Source organism: Microtus ochrogaster, chromosome 6 (assembly GCF_000317375.1).
Source record: "Microtus ochrogaster isolate Prairie Vole_2 chromosome 6, MicOch1.0, whole genome shotgun sequence".
NCBI lineage: Eukaryota > Metazoa > Chordata > Mammalia > Rodentia > Cricetidae > Microtus > Microtus ochrogaster.
The window spans coordinates 12,285,473-12,302,241 of record NC_022013.1 but is presented as its reverse complement, the minus strand read 5'-3'; the positions used below and the strand labels follow the sequence as shown (position 1 = coordinate 12,302,241).

The following is a 16,769-nucleotide window of genomic DNA, read 5'->3' as shown; positions in this document are numbered from 1 at the left end:
GTGCACTGCATGTGTATATATCTGTGTACATGTGCGTGTGTGCACTGCATGTGTATATATCTGTGTACATGTGTGTGTGCGCACTGCATGTCTATATATATCTGTGTACATGTGTGTGTGCGCCATGATGCACTTGTAGTAGAGATCAGAAGACAACTTTCAGGAGTGAGCTCTTGGCCTCCACCATGGAGGTCCTGGGGATTGGATTCAGACTGTTATTCTCAGCAACACAGTTCTAACCCCTGGAGCCCTCTCTCTAGTGCCCTCCTCAGAGGTTCTGTGACTCGTTTTCATAAGGCCATTGAAATCTAGGCTTGTGTCCTGCTTGCTCCACATGTGCGGGCTGGTTCCTCCCTGGGAATGTAAGCACAGTCAGAGGTGAAGGCACCTGAGGTGACGTGTGCACTCTGGGAAGAAAAACGTGTATATTACAGAAAGATGAATATGGCAAACATTCCGACTGCTGCGTGTACACTGAACTTTGTACCCAGCCTGGGCTACAGAGAGATGGCAGAGATGGGATCTCCCTTCGGGAAGCTCTTTGTCTAGCAGGAGAGACATATCAGCAAGAAGATTGCATGGGCCTCACAGACTTCTACAGAGCCATGAGTCTCAGAAGATGACTTGCCCAGTTGGGTCAGGGATATGAGGGACAGACAGGGGTATACAGGGAGGCAGCTGGCCAGGAAGACCCAGCCCCTGCCACAGGTTGGGGAAAGCTAACCCTGTCTTGATGTAGCCCTGGACTGGTCTTCTCACTCAGGATACTAGGTGGAGCACATGTCCTTTGGTAGTTTGGACAATGGGGAGACAGAAGGAGCCTGAGCTCTGCTTGTTAGCACTTAGTAGCTACAGATCAGTTCTTAGATGTATGTTGGTTTCTTTTCTTGTTGCTGACAGACGCCTGAAAAAAACTATTTAGGGAAGGAAGGGCTTCTTGGCTCTCAGTTTGGGGTACACAGTTTATTATGACAGCAAGAGAGTAAGGGGTGGGGCACACTGCACCTGCTGTTAGAAGTCAAACAGATGAGCCTGTGCTCAGCTCCATCCCTCCTTCCCATTCGGTCCGGGACGCCAGCCCATGGGCTGGTGCTGCCCACATTTAGAGTGGGTCTTCTCGTTTCAGTTAGCCAGTCCAGAAACTCTCAGACTCAGACATGCCTAGAGGTTTTTATCCTAGATGATTCTAGACCTGTCATGTTCCCAGTATTAACTAACAGACTGCCAGGTCACTTCATCTGGACCCCAGCTATGGCATGTTTCAGAGCTAGTTACATGATGTTCACACAGCTGAATATAGGAAGTTTTTAATCCCAACATTGAGTTTGAGACAGTTGAGGCTGACTGAATAAGTATCTTGACAGCTAAGGCCTGTCTTCCACACCGCTCACCCCTCTGTAGGCCTTTCTGGAACAAGGAGCCATACAGCTTTCAGAACACCCATGAATATCTTTTCCACTTCCCAACCCTTGGCAGCCGCTCCTAACCCCGCCTTGCCACACTAGAAAATAACCCCTCAGGAGCTTGTCTCTGGGCCGCCACATCCTGACAATGCCCCCTCTGAACCAACCTCCTTACCCTTCCCTGCACAGTGAAGGCACCAACAGGTCTTTCCTACCCAACTGGAGCTCAGTTCCCACAGCTAGGAAGCAACTGGTCAGGACTGGGTCAAAGACACAGCCTGATAGGAAGGGTGTGAGAATGAGCAGCCACAGACTTCCAAGTCCATAGCAAGGAGCACAACAGCCACCAAGGACATACAGAGAGGAAGGTCTTTCTTGAACAGGGACATGTTCCCAAACAAAGAGCAGGAGACAAGACAAGTGACTTAACCCATTAATCGGTGACAGGCACCTGGGAGTGTCCCTGATGTGCTTGGGTGGAAAGAATTCTACATGCAACTGTCCCCGGGATCAAAAGCGTGCTCTAGTGTGGCGTGGGAGGGTCAAGGAGGGGCAGGACACCCATGTGAGCCCTGTATGAGGGATAGGGCATGTCCTGGATCAGCCAGTCTAGGGCAGTGGGCAGGAACAGTGGTGACCATTGCAGTAACTATAGCAGTATTAGCACTGCACAGCACTCCACCCCATGCCAGGGCCACTGCTCAGGTGTGACTCTCTCTGCATGCTCCCTTCCAGGGGCTGTTACTTCTGACCTCACAAGACACTTCAGGTAAATTTTATCAATGTCTCCTTGCCAGGAAGGTTAATGTTAATGGCAACTTTTCAAGGTAAAAAGTATAAAGAAGAAAAAGATCCCCTAATCAGATCACTCTGAGGGGTATGAGCCACTTTATACACTGTCACTGAGATTTTCAGAGTGAGGGATTTGTGTGTGTGGACTCTAGAGGTCAGCTTCCAGTGTTGGTCCTCAGATGCCATCTCCTTTTCCTTCAAGACGAGATCTCACTGGCATAGAGCTCACCAGTTCAGCAAGGCTTGTCACCTGCCAACTACCCCAACAGTCCCCTTGTTCCCGAGTCCCAGCACTGAGATTACAGTGTGTGCCGTCCTACCTGGCTTTTCACGTGGGTGCCGGAAGTCAAACCCGGGTCCTCATGCTTCCAGAACATGCACTTTAGCATCTGAGCCATCACACACCCCACCTGAGATTTTCAGAGTGAGGGATGTCACATGATGGTGTGAGTAGCTGACTCTCCTGGGAGCTGCATGATGAAAATCCCGCCACTAACATGGCCGGTCCTGAGTATGTTAAATGAAGTGGCCATGGCTGTGACTGCGGTAGCTCTGTGGACTGATGAGGTATGTCCCCCAGCAGAGCAGTGTTTGCAGAGAAGGGCAAACCCCAGCCGCTGATGGATGGAGGAACAGAGGTCTGGCCCTGCCCCCTACAGAGACGACTGTGGGGATCAGGTGGTAGGCAGCATCTAATTCAAGTTCCCAAGTGACAAAACTTGTGTGGCCTCAGAGCCCAAATATGGCCTGGCCCAAGTGGTCGGTCTGGGCGCAGCTACCCCACACCCCACCCTGGTCTACCATGTGACTTCACAGGTGGTTCAGATGCTGTTTCCAGGACTCGTCACTTGTAAGGATGATGGGCCAGCAAGATGGTTCAGTGGGCAAAAGAACTTGTGAGCTGAAAAGAAAGGCAGCAGGATAGGCTGGAGAGATGCTCTGAGGTTAAGAGTACTTCCTGCTCTTGCAAAGAACCATGCATCACAGCTCACAACTGCCTGTCACTGTAGTTTTGGGGCCTCTGGGGGCATTCTTGTGAATATAACCACACAGACATGCATAATTAAAAGTAATTTGTTTGTTTGTTTTTCGTTTTGTTTTTTAAGACAAGATTTCTCTGTAGCTTTGGAGCTTGTCCTGGAACTCTTTCTGTAGACTAGGCTCGCTTCTGCCTCTTGAGTGCTGGGATTAAAGGTGCGCCACCACTGCCTGGCTAAAAGTAACTTTTAAAATATATTTTTAAAGGCTATATATTTTCTCACTGGGTAGGGTAGAGCACTTGGGAGGCAGAGGCAGGCAGATCTCTATGGGTTCAAGGCCAGCCTGGTCTGCAGAGGTAGTTCCAGGACAGGCTCCATAGAAAGACTATCTCAACAAACAAAAATTCATGGTTGGCAGGATAGTTCAGCAGGTAAAAGGGCCATATGACCTGAGTTGTCCTGTGGCCTTTATACACATAGCATGTCCATGCCCACTGCCCCAAAAATATGTGTGTGTGCACATGAGTGCGTGCACGTGTGTGTGTGTGTGTGTGTATGTGTGTGTGTGTGTGTGTGTGTGTAAGATCATCACAAGGGTGAAGATGATCCAAGCTTCGGGGTGTCGGCTTGTCTTGTTACTGTGTGAAGATTGGACTGAAGAATTAGTTGCAGAGGAGGGTTGAAGATGAATGTGCAGTCCAGGACTGGGTCAGGGGAGAGCAGTAGATTGTCACTGTACTCCCTAGGAGAGCCCTTGCCTGTGTGCACCCTGCTGTCTTTGTTTATATAGCATTTACCTAAGGTGCTTCCTTGCTGTGAGTCGTCCCATTTTACAGATAAGGAAGTAGAATACTAGTTTTCACAAGGGGCGTACAGAAGTCAGAGCTGCTCCCTCAGCCATCTGGCAGCCATCTATGCACTTCCTAAAAGGTGCACGGAGGGAGCTGAGAATGTGGTCACTCAGTTGGGATGTTTGCCTGATGCAGTCCTGGGCTCCATCTCCAGCACTGTGCAAACTGGGCTGGTGGTACCTGCATGAAATCCCAGTTGGGAGGTAGACACGGGGATCAGAAGTTCAAGGTCATTCTCAGCTATATAATGCATTAAAGCCCAATCTGGGAGACAGACTTTTTCTTAAATAGGTGGGTTGATATAATTAATTAGTTAATTAAAAATTCAAGTAAAGAGCATCATGAGCGCAGATTCCTGGTCAGCAGCTTCCACAAGAGATTCCCTAGGAAGACAGCCTTCTCCCAGATCCAGCCCCTCCCAGGGACACCAGTCTAGAAGACTAATTTTCTCCAGGCTTTTTGTCAGAGGGTCCCATTGGCCCTTGGAAAGTATTGACTTTCCGGTCCTAATCTTCCAGGGTAGAGATTCTCTACTGCTCTGGTAAAAAATGTGCAAGGGGTCCTTTTCTGAGACAGCACCCTGGGGAAGGCTGAGAAGCCACGTTGCTAAGGAGATGTCGAGGTGGTGGGACAGCTGTGAATACATGTGCAGTTGCTGCTATGTGAGTGGGGACACATTTGGAGACTACCCTGCTGAAGTTTTGACCCCAATCCCTAGGCCTGTGCTTCCTTTTTCCACACAACAACCCAGGTTGTTTTTAATTTTCCTTAGCAGTATTGGAGGAAGTGAGTCATTGTATCTGACTTCTTTTTCAAAACTCTGGAGGCAGGCCCCACTCATTCTGTGGTCCCCTTTCAGGTGGTGAGGGCTGCCGAGGAGGCTGCATCCACACTAGCCAGCTCCATCCACCCCGAGCAGTGCATCAAAGTGCTGTGCCCAATCATCCAGACGGCCGACTACCCCATCAACCTGGCTGCCATCAAGATGCAGACAAAAGTGGTGGAGAGGATCACCAAGGAATCCTTGCTGCAGCTCCTTGTCGACATCATCCCAGGCCTGCTGCAGGTACGCATCCCAGTGAGGGCCAAGTCAGGCTGTTCAGCATGAAGAGGGGCAGACGGAAGCCCCAAGTGATGACACTGTCCTTGGGACCTCCATCGGTTCTATTTGCAAAGGGTTTTGTTTGCATATTTTTAATAATGAGTTTCATTGTGGCCTTTTCATGCTGTGAATTTTGTCATGTGTCCCCCATGTCCTTCTCCTGTCTCTCCTGAGGATCCCTTTCCTCATCTGCTCTCATGTCTTTATTTACTTTTTTGCTAGTTTGTTTGATTTTAAAAACTCAGGTTTTACACAAGAGAATATTCTCTAGCTGATGCTTATTCTAGCTTATTAAAATCAAGCAAAGCCCATTTAGATGTAGTGTCCTTTGGTAACGAGGCAGAGGGTCTCAAGAGCACACGTCCACTGACGACTAGATTAGAAATCTTCCTAGTCCTTGACAGCCTGGTGCGTTTCCTACGGGTTTCTTCCAGGAGTGTGGATGAGGGGCTGTTCACAGGAAGATGAGTCCCTCCCAGTGTTGCACCGATGGAAAAGATGTCTCTCCCCTCTCCTACCCCCGTGATAGGATGTTGACAGGCCCAGTTTTGCACAAACACATCTTTGCCCACGTGCTCCTCCATGCAGCAGAGGAGAACTGACAGTCCACATCACCCTGTAGCTCCAGGAATGAGCCTTCTGTTTAGTGTAAACATGCGCTGTGCATGGCTTCTACAAATGCCTTTTGCATACCTTGTGTGGCTCAGCCCTGAGCCAAAGGGTCGCAGGGAGTATACATCATGCATGCTTTGCTCTCCTGTGTGTTTGATGGAGCTCTCCTGCTCCAGAGGCTTCCTAGCCTTCCATGAGACATGGCGGGACCACATAGCAGCTGAAGCAACAGTGTCACATACAGAGCAGGCATTAGTGGAGAAAGGTAGAGAAGCCAGCTTCCCATTTCGTGCATGCTGCTGTCTGCAAGGATTTGCTTGGACTTAGTGTTAAAGACTAGATTGTCCCAGGAGGAGGGAAGACACAAAGGCTGTGCAGGGCTATCTGCAGCAAAGCACATGGGGACACAGGAAGTCCCTGCAGTCCCTGGATAGTAGAGAAATATTGCTTTTAGGTGGTATTTTTTAAAGTGTGTGTGTGTGTGTGTGTGTGTGTGTGTGTGTGTGTGTGTGTGTGTGTGTGCGTGCGCGCGCGCGTTGGTTGGTCAGAGAACAGCTTGAGGGCACTCTGTTTTCCCCTTCCACCCTGCAAGTCCTGGCACCAGGCTTGGCAGCACATGCCTTTGTCTCCTGGGCTGTACCCCCAGCCCTCTCTTTTCTTTAAGCCATTTCCTCAGGCAGTTTGCTCCACCACCAGGAGGAATCTGGATGAGATATTTGTTTCTCCACCGCTCCCCGGGGGTTTTCTTTTTCCATTCCTCCTCCCTCTTTGCCATCTGTAATGTCAGCACCCTGTAACAAAGCAGCCAAGCTGGCACCCACATTCCCTGCCCCTGCGTGCCACTCCTACAGCCAGTCACTTTGACCCTGCACGGCCAGAGCTCTCTGGATTCACGCGCAGGTCTGACAAGTTCAGGGTTGCACTGAGGGCGTCTGGATGCTGAAGCACTGATGGGAGGCGCAGCTTTGATCTTACTCTGTCCCCTCCACTCTCTAGGGTTACGACAACACTGAGAGCAGTGTACGGAAGGCCAGCGTGTTTTGCTTAGTGGCAATCTATTCCGTAATCGGAGAAGATCTGAAACCTCACCTTGCACAGCTCACAGGGAGCAAGGTATGTATAGTATTACCTGCTGTTGCCTGCACCTGGGCCACCAGCTCATCGTGAGCCCCTTGGTGGCAGCTCTTTTCGTCGGGTGTGTTTAGCTGTCTGACTTCTCTGAGGTGAAAAGGACTGGCTATGAGGTAAAGCCATGGGAAGGTGGTGCTGAATGACATACCACAGGCCATTCTAACCGATTTTAAAAAGACAACCTAACTTTCAGTGTATTTACTGAAGGAAGACAACCTTGCTCAGAAACAGGTTTCCCCCATCCCCTTCCCCCATGGAATTATTAAAGAAATTTACCTGAGGGTGGGCAAGTCATTTCAGTGGGTAGAAGTGTTTGCCATGAAGCCTGATCCCAGGAACTCACATAAAGGTGGAAGGCCCTATCCAGCTTCCACACACATTCTGTGGCATGCACATGTGACGCTGTAATAAATTATTTTAAGATTACCTCATCCTTGAACAAATTGCTGAACCGGAGTTGAGTGCCTTGTGGTCATCAGTGGCAAGAATGGCAGCCTTGCCCCGGGCCTGCTGCTCCTCAGACCCTGCTGCATACACTTGGCATGCCAGTGGAGAGCAGAATCCAGGGGCACGGGGCCTTGCTCCTTCTCAGAGGAAATCTAGTGAGATGCCTTTAGAGTTGGGCTGCCACTTTGACACAGCTGGGGAGCACCATAGCCAGAGCCTCGCTTCCCCAGAATGTGGACAGCTCTAAGCCCTACTACAAGACAGGATTCCCTCAGGGGCAAGAATAGTTATTCAGTCCCTCCAGCCTGCCTGAGGGTGCACACTACTGCCTGAGAAGAAATATGTGGGCAGTGGTTCCTTCCAGTTCACTGCTGACATGCATCATAGCCAGGTCTCTTCCCACCACCCCGGGGCCTTGCTTATGGAACTCACCTGTACAGTGTCAGAAGTTCCATGGCTAGCAGCCCCAGTCACCATCTATCTACATGCCAGTAGCTCTCCCTCTGATTGTAAGGTCATTACCCTTACTGGCTCTACACATGGACAGATGTCCCCCGAGAGCAAAACTAGCTGAAGTTGAAAACCACTATTCCAGAGGACATACTTGAAGACAGATGGAAAGAGGCAACAGAAGCACGTGGGGTAAATTAGGACGAAGCTGGGGAGTGTTGCCTAGCGACACAAAGCCCTGGGTTCCACCCCACATTGCACAAACTGGATTTGGTGGTTTTCATCTGTAATCCCAGTGCTCAAGTGGAGGCAGAAGGATCAGAAATTCAAAATCATGTTCAGCTACATGATTAAAGGCTAGCCGGAGTTACATGAGACTGGATGGATGGATGGATGGATGGATGGATGGATGGATGGATGGATGGATGGATGGATGGATGGAGTTAAAGGCTAGTCTGAGCTATATGAGAAGATAGATAGATAGATAGATAGATAGATAGATAGATAGATAGATAGATAGATAGATAGATAGATTTGCCTTACCTGACCCAGTCTCCATGTCTTCCACCTTCTTTCTGTTCTGCCAAGACTCTGATCAGATCACTTTTTTCCCCCAAGACAGGGTTTCTCTGTATAACCCTGGCTTTCCTGAAACTCACTCTGTAGACCAGGCTAGCCTGGAACCACCTCTGTAGACCAGGCTAGATCTCAAACTCAGACTTGCCCCTGCCTCCCAAGTGCTGGAATTAAAGGTGTGCAACACAACACCTTGCTCCGATTGCTTTTTTCACCGTTAATGAAATTGGTAGCCGTAGTCACACAGCTTTCCCTTCCTTCTCTCCTCCTCTGGCTCCTCCACAGGGATTCAGGGGTGACTTGCCTACAGTGGCCACCATCAAGGCCCGATTTATAAAGTGGATTGGACTTACAAATAAATTAATCTAAAAATATTCCCAAGCCTTTTCTGATATATATGATTTATGCATGTCTCTTCCCTCGTGTGGGTTAGATTTTTGCTCTGTTAATTGTACCTTGGTGCACACAATTTTAATTTTAAGGAATAAATTTGTCTATTTTTTTGTTTGTTTGTTTGTTTCCTGGACCTTGGGAGTCAATTCGAGAAATCATTGCCACATCCACTGTCATGAAGCTGTTATCCAGCTTCCGTGCAAGTGTCAGGTTTTACGCTCTTACATCTCTTAGATTCAGGTTTGTCATTCGCTTGGGTTGTGTTTTCCTCTGCCCCTTTCCATCCTGTTTGTCTGTTTTGTCCTCCCTCCCTGGCAGCTTTGCTTCTGCCTCACTGTCATGCCATGGGCACATGATTTCATACTCCCATGTGTAAGGTCCAGGAACCACACATGAGAGAGAAGTGTTTGTCTTTCTGAGACGGGCTTAATTCCCTTAATATGATTATCTCCAGTTGCATCCATTTACCTGCAGATGACATAACTTTGTTATTCTTTATGGCTGAAAAAATTCCATTGTGTATGTGAACCACGTTTTCTTTATGATTCCTCTGCTATTGGCTACTTAGTTGGCTCCATTTGGGTTAATTTTTGTCTGTGTTGTTAGGTAAGATTAAACTTGATTCTGTTGCAGATAGCTGTCCATCTCCCAGGATCATTAGTTTGCTGTAAAGATAATCTTTCTATCACAGTCTTGATACCATTGTCAAAATATCTGTGGGAAGGGTTCCTTCTGCAGGCTCTGTGCCATTCCACCATGCACATATGCATAAGTCCTTAGGCTCGGCCCACATGCTTGGCTTTGCCATTCTTTGTGTAGGTTTTGTTCTGTGTGTGTGTGTGTGTGCGCGCGCGCGTGTGTGTGTGAGCCGTCCTGCATGTGACCTGGTACCTGTGTAAAAATCAGGACAACTTGCCACTTAGTTCTCTCCTTCCACCATATGGACCCTAAAAACCAAACTCAGCTCATCCAGCTCCGGAAAAGTGCTTTTTCCACTGCGCCATCTCACTGGCCCTGGTGTTTTGGGATGCTTGCGATAAGGTCTAACTCTGCAGCCCAGACTGGCTTCAAACTGGTCCTTCTGCCACAGGCATGAGCCACCATACTAAACTTAATTTTCCCTTTTTTTCTTTTTCTTTTTGCAGTTCTGGGGAAAATCAATACCAAGGCCAGCATAGGTTTCATGGGGCCGAGCACACTAATCTCAGATGTGGCTGACATCAACAGGTGTCTGTAGGGGCCTGAGGAAGGAGCAGCTACAGCACAGGGGCAGAGGCATCCATCTAGGTCTTTGTCTGGGCTGTGTTGGCCCTGCCCCTATGCGCCTTCCTCAGCAGCTCTGACAGCCCAAGCTTCAGGTCACTTGTTCTCTGAGCTAGTCAAAGGCAGAGCATCTGGAAACCAACTGTCTGTAAGCACTGGCCTGCTGACCTCTTCCCTGCTTCTTGCCCATCTCCCCTGCTCACTTGTCTCTGTTTTTTTCTCTCTGCAGATGAAGCTACTCAACCTTTATATCAAGAGGGCCCAGACCACCAACAGCAACAGCAGCTCCTCCTCCGATGTGTCCACACACAGCTAGTGGCCGTGCCGGTCTGCGCAGACCCACATGGTGGTGCCTCTGAGAAGCCCATCAGCCGTCTAGTCCTTCGGGGGGCCGCACATAATTTATTACAATCAGTATTTTGGTCCCTTCCAGCTTTTGTGTAGATTTCGCTGGTATTGAATGTAACGGGAGCGAGGCCTGTTATGCAATCTCCCTAGAAACAAAAGGACTGAGAACAGAGCCACACTCACACGTGTCTTGCACCGCCTGCTGACATCACCAAACCATGGAGGGCACAGTTCTTAGAACCCAGAGCTCTCCAGCCCGTGCTTGGTACACAGTAGCGTATTTTTTCAGCCCACGCAGACCTGGGGTGGTTTGGGGTGTTGCTGTGTTCTTTATGCCTATGTTCCTAGAGCGTGGTCAGATGGGACAAGACCCCCCACTGTGGTCCACCGGACCCTGAGAGAGGCTGTGTGTGTCTTTAGGTTTTGTCTTAAGAGAACTTGTCAGAGTGGGACCGCAGTCTGGGCACAGAGAGGACAACAGCCTGGAGCTGGCCTCATGACAAACAAGTCTGCCTTTGGGGACAGAATCAGTAATGCCACCAAAACTTTCATGGTTGCATTAAATAAAAGGTGACTGCAGATGGCAAGATTGGACACAGGCTTGCATCGTGATTCCTGCCCAGGGAATCACTGGCCTAACCTCTTGAAGGTCTTTTGACCCAGCAACTAATGTAGAGTCTGGCTAAATATATTTTGATTAAAAATCCTTAAGCCAAATGACAATTCTTAATGCAGTCATGCAAACTTTTTTCGGCTGGTCTTGGATTTGGTATCCTCCTGCCTCTAGCCTCCCAAATACTGGGTTTATAGACATGGGCCACATGCCCAGCAAAAGATTCTTTGGGGGTGTTAATTCTAGCAGAGCATGCGCCCCTCCAGTGCATAGCCCACTTCAGCTACCAGAGATGAAAGGAGAGGTTGGGCACTTGAGTTCTCAGCCCTGATTCCAGCCCTGCTCTCTGACCCGCCAAATGACTTGGTTGGCCATGGTGGTGCACACCTTTAATCCCAGCACTTGGAAGGCAGAGGCAGGTGGATTTCTGTGAGTTCTAGTCCAGCCTGGTCTAGAGTCAGTTCCAGGACAGCTGGGGCTATGTAGACTCTGTCTCAAGAAACAATCAAAAAAGAGGTAGAGAGGTTGAGAAAGACCTATGCTGTACTTAGAAATACACTGAAAATGAAGGCCGTGTGTGTGTGTGTGTGTGTGTGTGTGTGTGTGTGTGTGTGTGTGTGTAGTGGCTCACACATGTAACTGCCCCCACTGCTGCTGTCCGGAGAACTCAGGGGCACATTTTAAGGATTTACTATTATTGACTGGTCTGAAATCAAAATATAGCAAGACCAGACCTTCGTTTTAGTTAAAAACAAAAAACAAAAAAAAAAAAATCCTGTCTGTTAAGAGTTTATTAATGAAATCCCTCCTCACCCTCCACCAGGGTCCCTGTGTTGTAGCCACTGCCTGGTAGAATTGTGCATCTCGGCCCGGTTACTTAGGAGTTCTCTTATGTCTGATGCAGTTAGAAGGGCCCTTCTCTGGAGTTCTCTGCCCCACAGATGGTCTCCATGTCCCCACCGTAACTGGATATTACATCCAGAATATTGCCTGATTTCCTCACGGCACTCATGAAGGGCTAGCCTCCAATGTCACGTGCCCTCTTCCACCTGAGTAGAAAGAATACAGTCATTTCACAGGTCTCTTGGGCTCAATCTGAAGACTGCTGCCCACAATGCTGAGGAGACTCGCATGCCAGCACCACCTCACGGAGGGCGACAGCGCCGCTCCGGAACCCTGACAGCTACTGCTGCCTTGCCTTGCCTCCACCTCCCCAAAGGACTCTGCTGGAAGCACCTAGACCCTGAAGGACTCTTGACTGCTCCCAGAACTGTGTTTGCCTCCCCATCTATCTTGACTATCCAGGGCCTTGAAACCCCCTACCCTGTATCCAGGGGGACTGCTCATCTGACTTCCTGCTTCCTGGCAAGCTGCCCCTCCCTTACTGGACAGGCGCTCTCCAGGCGTGCTCGTGTGCTGTGCGGCCCTGGTGCCCGCAGATGGCCTGGGCCCGCCCGCCGTATCTATGGCTCACAATAGCTTTTCACCACCTGTGCAGCTCACGCAGCAGGTTTGTCTCAGACGGCTTCTGTTTCTTTCTCTACCACCCTTACGGAAACTCACACTTTAAAAGACAACAGATTAGAACTTCGTAGACCCCCAACCAGGACTCTGCTAACAATGTTTGGAAGAAATAAATGCTCTGAAAACAATCAGCCACCAAAATAGCTCACACGCATGGTCCCTGCGCCCCCAGATTGGGTGTTGTTTGTTTTGGGTTTTTGGGGGGCTTTTTCATGTTACATCCATAATCTGTATTTATATCTTATTTGTTTCACCTTCCAAGTGTATCATGGCAAATGTACAGATTTTTTTTTGTTGTTGTTAATAATGTGCTAGGATTTGCTAAAAAAGAAAATTTAAAAAAAAAAAAAAAAGACCTGGAGTTTGCCCTGGAATATGCGGCAATCCCGTTAAAACTGTGTGTGGTGCTGTGAGAACCCTCGGGTGACCTGCAGTTTCTTGTCAGATTGTCATCATCCTGCTGTGTTCACAGAGACACTGAGAGCACACGTCTTTGTGACAGTAAAGGGTCAAACTGAGTAGTGCAGCCAGTAATGGCACTTGTGTCCTGACAACCTGAGTTTGATCCCCAAACCCATGTAAATATAGGAGAGTGCCGGCTCCATCCAGCTGCCCTCCAGTCTGCACATGATGGCCACAGTGTGAATCTCCTCCTCACTTAATCATACAATAATAATAGATTTAAAAAGAAAGAAAGGTCAGGCATGCCTTAATCTCAGCACTCTCTGAGGTTTTCTCTCTGCATGAGTTCAAGGACATCCTGAGCCAAGTAGTGAGCCACAAGCTGTCAACAAAACAAAAGACCAAGTATTGGCTTGATGGTGCACAACTTTAATCCCAGCACTCAGGGGCAGATGGATCTCTGTGAATGACCATGTGGGTCTACAGCTTGGTCTACATAGCAAGTTCTATGCTAGCCGGAGCTACATAGGCAGACCCCCTATCTCAAAAAAAAAAAAAAAGGAAAGAAAGAAAAGAAAAAGCCAGGCAATGGTGGTGCGTGCCTTTGATCCCAGAATTTGGGAGGCAGAGCCAGGTAGATCTCTGAGTTCAAGGCTAGCTTGGTCTACAAAGGAGTTCTAGAACAGCCAGGGCTACACAGACCCTGTCTCAAAATTAAGAGAAGTCCAACTGTCCGGAACCCCCCCCCCTCCATCCAGTGTCCTGTCAGCCCCTGCTGTGTGATGAGACAGGAAACTGGGGGCACATGGGGTATGAGTCCCCAGCCCTTCTCCAGAACAGCTGCCTGAGTGAGTTCCTGTCTGAACCCCATTTTCCCAGCCAAGCAACAGCACTCTTCTAGAAGAGCTCAAGGCAGGGAGGAAACTGACCCTGGCTCGGAGATTGGACCAGACCTGGTGAGAGTGAGTGCTAGTCTGTGCTGCTGGGCTCTGCAGCCCCTGGACCTCTGTAGGCCTGGCACTGACTGCTGGGTGCCAGCAGTAGTGTGGCCCTGGAAGTGGGCACAGTGGAGTGACTCCACAGCCTCCTCGAAGCCTGGTAATGTAACATTTGCCGTACTGGCACCCACTACCACTGAGCACTTCCCATCCCTGCTCTCCCTGAGGGCCGTGTGTGTGGTATGCCTGCAGGCCAATGGACAGCCACAGGTGGTCATCCTCGAGGGCTGGCCATTTCATTGTTTGAGAGAGAGTCTCTCACTGGTTGAATTTCACCAAGTAGGCTAGGCTAGCTGGTCATTTGCCTGTCCCCACTTCCCCTGCACTCAGATTACAAGTACACAGTTCTGTGTTTGACTTTTTAATGTGCGTTCTGGGAACAAACTCAGGTACTTAGGCTTGTAAGGCAAGAACTTTATCACCTAAGTGGTGAGTTCACCCTGACCCTGAATGTAGCTTCTACATTATATGTAACTCTGAGAAATAGTCCAACATAGAATTCCACCTTTTTATAACGGCCCTAATTTGTTTGATGGGTCACGATGTCCTCACAGTTCTTCCGTGATATAGCAAGTGTTACAATTCCCTTTTATAAGGCTGAATCATGGGGTCTCACAGAGGATTTTGAGGGCCCAGTTTTGAGAAGCTGGGGTAGAATTGTGAGCTCAAGTCCAGTCTAGGCTATGTAGTAGGCACCCATCTCAAAGAACAAGACAGAAAGGAGCTGCTTGGCAGAAGCGCTGTGTGAATTTAGAGGTGATGTCAAGCAATTCTTGGCTGCTGGTCACCTGCTCTGCTCCCCCCATGGCCTGGAGTATACAGGGTGGAGACATCGCCCACAGCCCTCCGCACATACTCAGGTTCAAGCATGGAAAACCCTGAGAGAAGAAGGATGGACTCACTGTCCTCTGTTTGGTTCTCTAAGCCCAGCGCCATTGCTGCTCCTTTTCCAGTGGGCAGCCGGGCAGTGCTTACTGTTCCAGGAAGATGGCAGGCTGGCAGCAGGCCCAGAATCTCCAGCCGTTCCTGGTTCTGGGAGTTAAACTTGTTGTCTGCTCGGCTTTGAAGGAAGTCATAGAAGGGCTCTGAACCCCGTGAAACTGCTGAGGGTCTCAAGATGAGAATCTCTGGTATGAAGTCCCTTCATGCTTATGACGGTCTCCCAGTAGCAGGAAGGGTGGCTGAGAACTCAACATCCTTTGTGAGGTGTTCGGTGCTTTTCAAAAGGGTTAAATTAGGGCCAATGAGATAACTCGGCCAATGAAGGGGTTTTCCACAAATCCTGGGACCCCAAAGGTGGAAGGCGATGACTGACTCAAATGTTATCATTTGACTTTCACACACACACACTCGAGAGACGGACAGACAGACACAGAGAAGACACAGAGAGTGACAAACACAAATTTTTTTTTTTTTTTGTTTTTTTAAGACAGGGTTTCTCTGTGGTTTTGTAGCCTGTCCTGGACTAGCTCTTGTAGACCAGGCTGGTCTCGAACTCACAAAGATCCACCTGCCTCTGCCACCCAAGTGCTGGGATTAAAGGCGTGCGCCACCACCGCCTGGCCTCACACACAAATTTTTAAACGTAAGCAAGGGACTGGAGAAATGGCTCTTGGCAGTTAAGAACACTGGCTGCTCTTTCAGAAAACCCGAATTCAATTCCCAGCATCCACACTGCAGCTCACAGCCATCTCTAACTCCGGTTCCAGAGGATCAGATGCCCTCTTCTGACTGTCAGGCTACCAACCACGCATGTGGTGCTACATATATGCATGCAAACACTTATGCACATAAAATATAAATCTAAAAAAAAACTTTACAAAATAGAAATGGAAATAAGGCCCCTTTTGTTTCTGTCATTGAATGGCACAAGCAAGTTCCCAGCCAGGTGTCCTGCCTCTGGCTCCCATCTTGCCATAGGAGTGCCGGGATGAAAGGCTACCACACTGACTTTTTACTTGGCTCCAGGAGTTGAACTCAGGCTGTCTGGCTTTTGCAGCATGTATGTTTTACCAATCCATACAATGTTTTTGAAGAATTCTCATCTGTGACTTATTACAGATGTGCAGATACTAGAACTGCTGTCCTTTTCTAGTTCCAGATGAGGAAACTGAGGCACAGGAAAAACCCCAGCTAGAGAGTGACAAATGGGGCCAGGACCGGCCCCAGGCTCCTCCCTACCAGCTTAGCGGCTTCCTTTACTCCTCACTGGGCCACTCACTTTCCCTGCAGTTGAGATATCTGGGTCCTTGCATACATCAGAACCCTACGGAGCTCCAGCCCCCCAGAGCAGTGGTGAGCTTGAGAATGGATTCCTAGCAAGTGCCCAGGTGATGCTGAGTCTGCTGGCCTATTTCTCAATGAACCCTCATGAACGTTCTAGAGTCTAGAATCTAGACTGTGGCAGAAAATAGCATGAGGCCTCAGGAAACTTAGCCTAGAGGGCCGCCTTGCCTGATGCTATGGGTAACAGCCAACAACACCGTAACTAGGACCACGGAAAGTGAAATAGACTAGGCTGGGGAGAGATAGCTCAGCTGGTAAAGTGCTTGTCAAGTTCAATGCCCAGAACCTAGACATGTAAAATGTCAGGTGTGGTGGCACACCCTTGCAACGCCATCACTGGAGAGGATGCCTCGGGCTTGCTGGGCAGCCAGCCTTACCTAATGTGTTAGCTCCAGACCAATGAGAGACCCTGTCCCAAAAGCATGGTGGGGAACAGTCCTGAGGTTCTCTTCTGGTCTTCACAAATGTGCGCACATGCATGTAAACACACACACACACACAAATTTTAACTGAAAGAGGTACATGTTAGAGCCCAGGCAGACGTGTCCAGGCATGCTGGGCACAAAGCTCTCTGTTCAGGGATGGACTTCCTCCATGA

The 16,769-nt window shown here is 49.1% G+C and overlaps 1 protein-coding gene across 27 annotated transcripts in view; it reads left to right on the top strand.

Moving 5' to 3' along the window:
- Positions 1-10,429, top strand: part of Clasp1 (cytoplasmic linker associated protein 1) — a 215,163-nt gene extending 204,734 nt beyond the window's left edge. For all 27 annotated transcript variants that reach the window (XM_013346681.2, XM_013346680.2, XM_026779748.1 and 24 more), the window contains 3 exons: positions 4,886-5,092; positions 6,737-6,853; positions 10,230-10,429. In XM_013346681.2, coding sequence (XP_013202135.1) covers positions 4,886-5,092; positions 6,737-6,853; positions 10,230-10,316 — 411 coding nt within the window. In that variant the 3' untranslated portion in view covers positions 10,317-10,429. The remainder of the gene's footprint in view (positions 1-4,885; positions 5,093-6,736; positions 6,854-10,229) is intronic.
- Positions 10,430-16,769: the final 6,340 nt, after the last annotated feature.